We start from the raw sequence: 11,150 nt of genomic DNA on the forward strand, positions 1-11,150 counted from the left end.
GGCCACTTTGGTGACTAACAAATTCAACATACATTTAATTCCAACCAAATATGTATGGCCTGCACATACTTATTACTATTAACAATTCATAGTCATTCTATTAATTTCATTCCATACCATAAAATAATATTTGCATTTATTTGTGTTTTTGCATTCTAACACGTTCAAGCAAATATGTAGCATATACATATATTTACTGCTACCAATAATTGCAAAACATTCACATTAATTTAATTACAGAACATAAATTTTCAATCCTTTAATCACGTTCGACAATAATTTTTCGAAAAAAAAAATCAAGTGAGATTGGAAATAGAAAACATAAGGTTGCAAATAGCAATTTCCAAAATTTCATATTCTTCCTGCAACAAGCGTACCTGCGCAGCTTTTCAAGATTGAAATTGAATTTTTACGTTTAGGCACGCTTCCTTTCTTTCACCATTAGAAGTAAAAACTTTCTCCAAATTTAATATATACATGCAGTGCAACTTTCTCTCACATAATCATAAGTTTTCAAATAATCTTTCTCCAAAAAATTGGTATTCAACAATAATAAAAATATTGCCAATAAAACAATACATGCAGCGAAAAATAAAATTCCTAAATTTCATAATTAGGATTTATGCATAATTGAGAGAAATTGAATTATCCCTAAATTTCATAATTAGGGTTCATACATAATTGAAAGAAATTAAATTATCCCTAAATTTCATAATTAGGGTTCATGTATAATTGAGAGAAATTAAATCATTCTTGGAGAATCATAAATTTCATAACACATGTTCTGATACCACATGTAAAAATTTCTTAAGGGGTTTCCTAAACTATCAATTATAGGAAACAACAAGATCTTGAAACTTGTGATTCTCACAAACAATCAATAAATAATAGATAATGTTTTGTGTACCTTTCTCCGTAGGAAGACTTGTACCTTTCTTCATAGGAACTTCTGTTGTACTTTGATTTCCTTGGAAAAGGAGAGAAATAAGATTTCACTTCCTTTGGCCTTTATTTTCTGCCTCTCTCCGTTCGTGATGGCTATGGGTGAGAGAGAACACTTTTCTGGTCAGGAAGGGGACCTTATTTCACGTTAGTGGGTATTAAGCCCCTTTTATAACCACTACTCCCATCAAATAATAGTTAACCCTAGAAACTTCTCCTATTAAGCCCAATTACAATTTAGCTCTTAATCGTTAATTATTTACTTATTAGTCCCTACATAAGTCACATGTCTCTCACATGAGACATTAATTCTTACAGTTGAGGGAAGTGTCACCATATGAAATATCATAATATGTGAATCACCAAAAAGTAAAGAATCAAGAATGCTATAATTAATCTCTGCCAAAGAAGATCTGGTTAGTGAGAATGAGCATAGATACAAGTATCTTAGTATTTACATCACTCCTCACTCACATATATTTACCTTTGTTTATTATTTTTACCCCTCCCAACTCCTAAGTCTTGCATAAACTTTTACTATTGTTCCATTTTGTAACTTCCAAAGTCCTAACCCCTTGCGTGATTGAACCAATGTCCAACGAGCTTCATTAAACAGTTACTCCAAGATGCATCACTACTGCATAGTTCACCCTTCTTTCTTCATGGCTTCCACTTCTTTCGATTCTTATTTCCCCACAGCATAAAACCCCAAGTTTGTATTGCCTTTAACTTAAACAATTTGGTCTGTCTCTTAACTTTTGTTTTCCATAACTACAACGTTTCATTTATCTCATTTCCAGAAGTTTTGAAGCTTGGGGTGTTATTGATTTTATTAAGATAGCTTAGAGGTAAAAACAACTTAATTATTTGTATTTTTTATTTTGACTTTATAATTACAGCTAATTAATGTAGTGTGTAATTTTTTTAATAGATTTTGAAGAATAACAACCCAAGATTTAGAAGTTTATGAATTAATTATTCTTGGAGTTTATTAAAATATTTACTCCCAAATATTTGGCAAATCAAAATATTTCTCTGCCTCAGCGCAGGATCATCCAACAGTGGTGTGATTGTGATTTACAAAAATAATCACGACACCAAAAATCAGATGCCACACAGCTATTGCAATACGTGACAGCCATTTTAGCATTAAGAACTATTGATAGTTAGTCCACTCAATAATTTAACAGCTAAGAGCTATATTTAAAATCTAAGTCATCTTCCACTCACCAATAATGCCCGAAGTATCTTCAAATTTGATTAATTTTCCACTTCAATTAATTCCTCAAATTGTTTCCAAGTGGGCGTGTGTATATCATAAACTGCAAGACTTGTTGAAGTGGTAATTGATAACAGTAATCCTTGTTTGACAATTTCTTTTGTTCTATCGTAGTGATTTGATACACTTACCAAATACAATTATTCGGCCACTACCTTGTAAGTTTCAAATCTAACAGGGCAAAACTGAGTTTCCAGGAAATCAATAATCTCAACAGCTTTGTATATATCCCTATTTGATCGTAGTGATGCTAACAATTTCATCAGTGTGCCTTAGAAACTCCTGAATTTGCAAACTGCACTCATAACAATGTTGTTGTGACTCTAAATCTATACCCTTCAGAACTTCGACTCCAACTGATCAACTATACTAAGATATGATAGTAGATAGATATATTACAAATCCCACAATCAAGAATCAAGATGTTATCCAATTGATTGCACCTCCAGTAAAATATTAGATAAAAAATGACTATGAGACAGACATTGCTGCTTCAAGCCTCCAACCATGCAAATGAGAGAAACTAGGATTTGAGGAACTGGAATACAACCAGAACGTTGAGTCTGTTGTGCTCCAATAGCCTGCTCTAGTTTTTATAATGATGATCATTGACTAATTGAAGGACGTTCATAAAAGGACAGAAATGAAGAAGAAATAGGTGCATTGTTGATCTAGCCACGGCTGTTTATAAATTAATATAGTACTGAAGCACCTTGTACCATAACAAACATCAAACCCTGCAGAGATTTTTCAGAAAGATACTTAGATTTTGATCAATATGGCATATAAAGACTAAAGAGACAGTATAAATATGACGAAAGAGAGAAGTGAAAAGATAAGGCCAGGGATTGAGAAAATGTAATGGAAGATTGCAGTGTTAACAGAAAACACAGAAGAGTATCAGAATTGAGTAGTGTATTATTTGATTCACACTATCAGTATTATGGAGATAAACATCAACTATAGTATGAGTTAGAAGACGAAAGGTCAGAAGGGAAAGAGACAGAATGCAGAAAACGAGACTACAACAATTCTCAATGCCCCCCTATTCTCATCCCTTCCCCGGCTTATATTCTCATTTCCGTACTAATGAGCATAGTCCTACAAGAGTTGTTAAGGCTTCCTCATCTTGTTATTCCTATGCCTTTCTTTCCCATTCCGAACTCAGCAGTGCCAATAACTAACCCAAGTCAGCCACCCTCTCATTCATCACATAAAGTATCAATTTTTTCCCCATCATGTTATAAAGAATGGAACATTACCAATGGTGAAAAAATATCACATAATTATAAAATCACAACTCATTTGGTACATCAATAACAAAAGTCATGATGTGATGATATGTGCACAAAAATGTACACCACTTATGTCTAATTTAACAATAACAAGCATATAACTACATTTAGATATTACGATGTAAAATATGTAAAAATATATGTGAATGGAACCAATACACTGAGCATTGAAATATGCCACTCTTAATTAAACATATTCATAGTAAATAGCAACCAACTGAACCAAGAATGTTGTGATATCGTGTACTTGTAAAAAAGGTTCCCACATTAACAAGTAATAGATAAGCATGTTTGTTATGCTTGCCTTATCACACGACACACAACAATGATCTTTTAAGCCAAAACCACCATAACAAAAAGAAAAAACTAATATCCATGTCTTGAATTATAGAGCATACTAAAGAACTATTAATTATATGTTACCATGAACCATTTATTTTGTCAATGGAAGTTTTAAGAGAATAAGACATCAATGTGTAAAAAAAGAAAAAACCTATTAAGCAACCACAAAAAGTTGCCATGGTCATAGGGAAACATCATATTATAGAAAAAAACTATGTTATCTATATTCTTCAACTTAATCCTGGTGCCTCAATGATACAGCAACAACCAGTCAATTTAAACATATATTTGGAAAAAGGTTTAATATCTTAAAGTTGTACAGCATGCAATATTTGGTTTCTTATATATCTTTCCTGAATGGAAACAAATTAAAAAGGTGATAAATTCCAAGATGCTTCTTGTTCCCACTCTTTCTGTTTTTCATCAAATACTATGGAATGTTTAAATGAAATGAACCCTGACATCAACTAATTCAAAAGTATATAAACTCATGATAACAAAGAACTAAGAAAGGGAAAATGAAGAAAATATTTTAAAATATTACCACAGTTTAATGCCAGGTAAACTGCAAGGTCTCTTTCAATTCACCGGTAACGTCTCCTTCTAGATCTGGTGCGGCAACGAAAACTCCAGAGAAATACCAGAAAAATAACCAGAATCACTTGTAGAATAATCACCAACTTCAAACCTAAACCAGGAAGTTTCCATTTATATTAATTACCTATAAGTTTCTAAACACATGGAAGAAGTTCTTGGATAATAAGTTACCAGTATGAACCGATTCCTCTGACTTCACTCCATTTTTACTTGCTTTTGACTTGCAATTCCTAAACGTGGACTCAGCATTCCCACCCATGACACATGTGTTTGGGCAACAAACGGTTCCATCATATTCATCACTCCCATCACAACAATCTGCAGCAATATTGAATGAGAATTAGAATTGGAACTCAAAGTTGAAGGCAGAACAGGCCTAAATATCTTGATCCCCAGGAAAAGTAATCTCCATTGCCAATTTATGCGAAAACAGATTGCTCATATGAAATGCTAAACCAGCTTGGTTGCAACTTAAATTCAGGTATTAATGAATTTAAATCTATTTATAATTTAATCTCAAATAGGTAATGAGTTTAAATCAGGTCAAGAACCGTATGAGACAATACACCAAAAGTCAATCAAAATTTTATTCATTTATAAAGGCCATTCAAATCAATTAGTAGAGGAAAATATGGAGATTAAGAAATGTTTATGCAATTCACTGTCCAGATAACTTCAAAGGAAGACATTGACTATCCATCTTTTTCAGAACACAAAGTCTTTAGGCTTTAGGTTGTAACTAGTAATTACTTAGATCTCTAGTCCATTCTTTTGCCTTGGAAAAACTCCACAGACATGTGCAAAGTGCTATAACAAACAGACCTGAACAAAACTCAGATAGGGAAACAGGAAAAAGAAGTACAACGTATAAAAAAACAGGAAAAAAATGCTTACCACAAAAATGATCATTAACATGAGAAGAAACTATAAACTGCGGCTTGCTACCTAGGTTTCTGCAATAAAATTTTCCGTTGGGGCAAGCCGAAGTCCCTGTAGTCAAATGAACAACAACATCCTAACAAGTTATAAATGGTATGATAATTCACGTCATGATTTTGCTAAAGTGATGTACATGAAAAGGTAACAAAAATTATTGAAACCTAGAGAAACAATCAAATTACCAACATTTTGCATAAGATCAAAGAATAAAAGTCAATGACATTAAAAACCAAGGCTTAAGATGATCAAATACTTTTCTTGTCAAATTTTCAATTGGGACAAAACTTAAAAGCAGTTCTATAGGTGCTTTTGATGTTGCTCTCTAATCAGAATTGGAGTTCCACCTTGGTAATCTCAGTAACCTATTAATGAAAGCCTTTATTACGCAAATAATCGAAGTAAAACTCCAATACTATTTAGAAAACAGCACTAAAATACCTATGGAACTGCATCAAAGTCTTTGTCCTTTTCAAGTTTCCCTGAATCGCAAAATTATCTTCTTTTTTTATCCGTAGAAATCGAAAACAGGTACCAAGGAGTTTACTATAACTCGAGCACCCTCACAACTCTTGATGAATCATAGAATTATCTGTAAATAGGAAACAACACAGCCATAAAATTCATCATCCGGCATACATACCAGGCTCATCAGTGCCATCAGGGCAGTCACAGAAATTGTCATTCAGACGGTCTCTGGAGAAGGATTTCGATTCATCCTTGCACTTGATCATCTCAGAGCTGTAATATTTCTCATCTGCACCCAAAACCTAATTCGAGATTCATCAAGATAATCAAAATATACATACAAATAAGAGCAAAAATGGTTTTGTGGGAGCTGCAACGTGTGACTTGGGTTGAACTCCCACTTGGGAAAAGATCCAAGCTTTGGTGTTTTGAAGCAAAAGGGGGACACGAGGACCTACCTAGAGGGTGTATGCCGAGGAGAGAAGGGTGTGAAAAGCAACATGCGGCGGTAGCGAAGAGAAGAAAACATGCGAAGTGGAAACGTAAGAAGAAGCAATGCAAGTCCATGTCTTTGTGGGAATGAATGAGAGTGTGGTGTTCACTTTCTCTCCGCGAGAGAAGCCAGTTTCACTCTCGATTTTCGAGGCTCGGGATTTTGTTGACTTGACTTGACTTTTAACTCTTTGATGTTAGGTTCTCGGAGTCACATTCCTAGCAATAATTTTGTTAAATTAATTTTTGGCATAACTATGTTTTTTTTTATGATAAATTTTTTTTTATCCTAATAAATTTTTCCTTTTCTAATATTTGAAAAGTTTTGTCCGAGTTTCTTTCGTTGGTCAGAATCCGTTATCTACTTACGTATTCTTTAACTGGTCACACAGGCTTATCATGTGTGATTATTGTCTGATTAGGATTATATGTGTGCTTTTTTTTCAAAAAAAAAAGAAGTAAAAATTGATGTCATTTTATTGTGTGGTTTCAATCTTTTGGTTTCTCTGTTTTCTTTGGTCTCTTTAGCATCACAAAATCATTCTTCAACATCCCTCTATGTTTTCATAGCAACTTCTTTTCTTCTTCTTCATCACCAACAAAGTCATCACCACCAACCCCAAAACCACAACAACCCCACTCCAAACCTGAATTTGAAGCATGAATCACCATGTCCGAAACAACAACAAAGTCATCATCACCCCCAAACATCCAAGCTCGAAATACCCATCATCAACAACCAAACAAGATGGGGCCCCAAGCCACTCTTAGGTCGAGTCAAACTGATTTTCAAGGTGCAGAGTGTGCAATGCACTGTGGCATGGTTCGAAAAGTTTCGCAAGGCAATGAAGGCACGCACCACCATGGTGCTCGCCGAGGGCAACGATGGCGTGGAGAACACATGGTGCATCACCGACGAGAATGAGGTCTAGCGGTTTCATTGCTTGATTCAGTCAAATATCTCTAAGAAGTAGTTCTTGGAGAGGTCGAGGGTTTGGAGGAATGGGAGGTGGTGGTGGTGGTTGTTGTTGTTGTTGTTGGGATGGTTTATGACGAGTGGGCTCGTGTAACCCGATGGGTTGAGGGCGAGTTCGGTGACGCGGGTGGCTCCTGAAATGACAACGTCGCACCTGAAGCCGCAAGTGAACTTGTCATTGAAAAGGTTGTCGCAGGGTCAAGGGAGAAGTCCCATGAATAAAGGCACGAGCTTGGAGTTATGGAGGAAAGGTCAAGGTTGTTCTTTAGGTCTTTCAAAGCCTACGTGTCGCTCCAGTTTGTTGCGGATTCAGTGATGATGAATAATGAGGTTGTTGAAGGTGCGAGGAAAAGGAATAGGTGAAGATGAAGGGAGTTGAGGGAGTGAAGAGAACACATTTGACTAAATCAAGGAATGAATGAGAATCGTTGGATGGAGAGATGTTTATGATCATATTTTTACTTAAAAAAATTCCAATGTGGAATCCTACTCACTTAAAAAAAGTATCTTTTGCTCTATCATGTCCAAAGTGTCTTCAACTTGACCTTGATTGAAGAATCTCGAGCTTGCCCTAGACCAAAGCATATTCAAGTCAGTTATGGCTAGAGTATCTTCAACTCAATCTTGACCAAAGTATCTTCAATTTGACTAGAGTAATATTACCTCAACCCCTACCATAGTGTCTTACCCTCGACCTTAGTTAGAATAACTTCACCCCAAACATTGAAAAAAGTATCTTCAACATATACTTGATTATAGTATCTTCACCTCAATCTCAATCAAAGTAATTTCAACCTAGCCTCGATTAGAGTATCTTCACCTCAATCTCAACCAAATTATCTTCATCTTAGCCTCAGTTAGAGTAACTTCAGCTCGATCTTGACCAAAGTATCTCCAACCTTGCCTCAGCTAGAGTATCTCCACCTCAACCTCAACTAAAGGAATTTCAGCTCAACCTCAAGAAGAACGTCTCTAGCTTAGCCTTGGCAGTAGTATATCCAAATTGGCCTCAACCATAGTATATCCAACTCATCTTGAACCAAAGTATCTTTAACTTAATCTTGTTTGGTGTATCTTCAACTCGGTCTCGACAAGAGTAATTTCACTTCAAGTTCAATCAAAGCATTTTTGCCTTAATTTTAGGCAAATCATCTTCATATTGACCACATCTAGATAATCTTTAGCTTGGTAAGACATATTCAATTCTACCTCAATTAGGATATGTTTAGCTCAACCTCAATCACAACATCTTTAGCTTGATCATAAGTCAAAGTTTTAAATTTAAAGCCTTTGGGTTACCCCTAACCCATAGGGCCTTGTAATTTTTTTTAGCCTTTCAAGCATTTTTGGCCCTAAATCACGTGGTCTAGGGTCAAGTGGGGGCAATTTGACCCATTTTGTTAACAAATCCAAAGTTTTACCATAGTCTTTATAACAATAGTTTGGCCAAGCAAAACATCACTATTGGTTAAATAACTCATCTTAATTTTCTATCTTGATAAAGTTATTTCTCTACAAAATATAATTAAGTGAGTTAAATATTTAAGTGAAATGCAAACTTGTGACTTTTATTTTGTCTGAGAGAAGATTGTAATTTAGAAGAGCCAAATGCAATGTTCAACTAATATCTCTCGTGATATGTTCTTTACACCTAAGTTGCAAGATATTATTAACTCTAGTAATTACAAATTTAAACAATGAAACATAAAAAGACAAACTTAAATAATAATAACTAAGATAAAGAGATTATCATTTTTTATACTAGTTTTAATAATTTCTAGAATACACTAATGCTTTAAACTTCCATCTAATTATAAATTGTCATATTACAGTAAGAATAGTATTTCTATAATAAGAATTGTAGAGTCATACTTAGAATGATTTTAATTAATTAATAATGTAAAAAAATTACACTAACAATACATAGAAAGTAAACTCTTCTTTCAAATCTCTCAATTTTGAAATTCATATTCTAAATGTATCCTTGTGACTATGTTGATCATCCGTAACAAATATACATAACTATGCACGATAGTCACCCCATATGGCATCTTCCTTGTCCTGGCATTCATTGATTGAATTGATCGCCTAAAATATTTGAAACATAACAAAAACACAATTAATTGTTTATATGATTCAGAAATTCAAATTATTAAAGAGTACTAGATATATTTGTTTTGGTTTGAATTCAAATTAAAGGTTTTAAAACATTTGTTATGTGGGTCAAGTACCAAATGGGATTTTCTGTTGTAATTACCAAGTGTTGGATATTTTTTTATTTATTAAAAGAACCAAATTAATAGATTTTGAAAACTTTTATGCAAGGTTTCTAGTTGCTATGGTAGTCCTCAATATTGTTTTCATGGGTTGTCTTGTAATGTTGAACGTGTTTTGCATGAAATGATATGAGTTGGTTGTTATAAAAGAAAAAACTCACCCATCATCACATGCAGGGAAGAGATACATATTTTAACTAAGAAACTTAACTGTCACTTATACAACCATTAGCCACATAAACTAGGGAAAGGATGGTTGTAACCGCGTAAAATGATCAATTCAAATCAAATACTATTTTAATTTTTTTTTTGTTGTAAATATGGGACTAAAATGTGTTGTTACATATATGCTAGCATATACTCTAATTAAAAAATAATAAAATCATCCTTAGAACATTATTATTTAAAGAATTAGACTATAATTTTTTTAAAAGAAAATGAAAGTATTTATTATATTTGAAAATATAAAAATAATTTAATATATACCTTTTGTAATTGTTCCTTTCATTCTAAAATAAATATAGTATTATTTTTCTTATAATAATGGCAACAATATTTGAACCTTGTACAAACAGCCTAAATCCTAAATTATCATTTGAATATTACACTAGGACTAAGGAAATCCTGAATTCTAAAAAGAATTGTTGGAATCATGATTTTAAATTGTTGTTCACAATTGCATGAGATCACATTAGTCATATTTACTCGCAATTTCCTGCAATATCAAAGATCGTGATGAAATCGCAACAACAATTTAAAATCATGATCAGAATAAATTATCCTTCTCTTGAAGTGTATGTTATTAATACTTTATCACCTTAAAAATAATAATTATTCAGCATTAGTTACGAGAAATAAGGAAAAAAGTTTAAAAAATGTAATAACTAATGTAAAACACGGACAAATAATTTGGGGGGGAAATTGAGAGAATTATGTGGGGGGTAATTGAAAACAATTCACAATGCATTGGATGTTTCTAACAACAAGGATTGAATCTCAAAGAAGGAAATAGTTATAACAAGGTAGTGAATTATTATTTGGATTTTCATTTAATGAGATGTTTGTTTTTAACATTTGATAGTATCTCAAATAAAGTTACCTTTAATAGAAGATAGTATGAAAAATAAAAATAAAAACATGTTTATTAACAATTTGCTTAAGTTTTAAAGTTTAGGAATTAAGCCACTAAGGCTGGTTTAATGGTTTCACAAAGATAAGATAATTTATTTTATTTTGTTTTAAACCATTTGCTGAACCAATATATTATCAATTATTTTTTTACCTTCAATTGCACCCTATTTTTATGGCCAACATTATTTACTTTTATTGTTATCTAAATTCTTATTTTTATCATTATTAACACCATTAAATTTACTATTATTATGGACTATTATCACTTCATTATTGTCATTATCTCTTACCTCAATCATTATTATTATTATCACATTTATCAGTGTTATTTATTATTATTATTATCATAATTATTACTTATACATATCTCCATCTTTTAACTGCTATCATTATTTCTCACATTAGTACAATTGTTC

The 11,150-nt window shown here is 32.8% G+C and overlaps 1 protein-coding gene across 1 annotated transcript; it reads right to left on the reverse strand.

Moving 5' to 3' along the window:
* Positions 1–2,255: 2,255 nt before the first annotated feature.
* On the reverse strand, positions 2,256–6,521 carry LOC114417148 (glucosidase 2 subunit beta-like). The gene is made up of 6 exons (XM_028382253.1): positions 6,318–6,521; positions 6,035–6,148; positions 5,350–5,445; positions 4,627–4,773; positions 4,403–4,546; positions 2,256–2,958 (listed from the first exon to the last, which is right to left on the reverse strand). The coding sequence occupies exons 1-5, from the start codon at positions 6,424–6,426 to the stop codon at positions 4,443–4,445; spliced, it is 570 nt and encodes a 189-aa protein (XP_028238054.1). The 5' UTR covers positions 6,427–6,521; the 3' UTR covers positions 2,256–2,958; positions 4,403–4,442.
* Between the last annotated feature and the right edge of the window lie 4,629 nt (positions 6,522–11,150).

This window comes from Glycine soja, chromosome 6 (assembly GCF_004193775.1).
Source record: "Glycine soja cultivar W05 chromosome 6, ASM419377v2, whole genome shotgun sequence".
In the NCBI taxonomy this organism is placed as follows: domain Eukaryota; kingdom Viridiplantae; phylum Streptophyta; class Magnoliopsida; order Fabales; family Fabaceae; genus Glycine; species Glycine soja.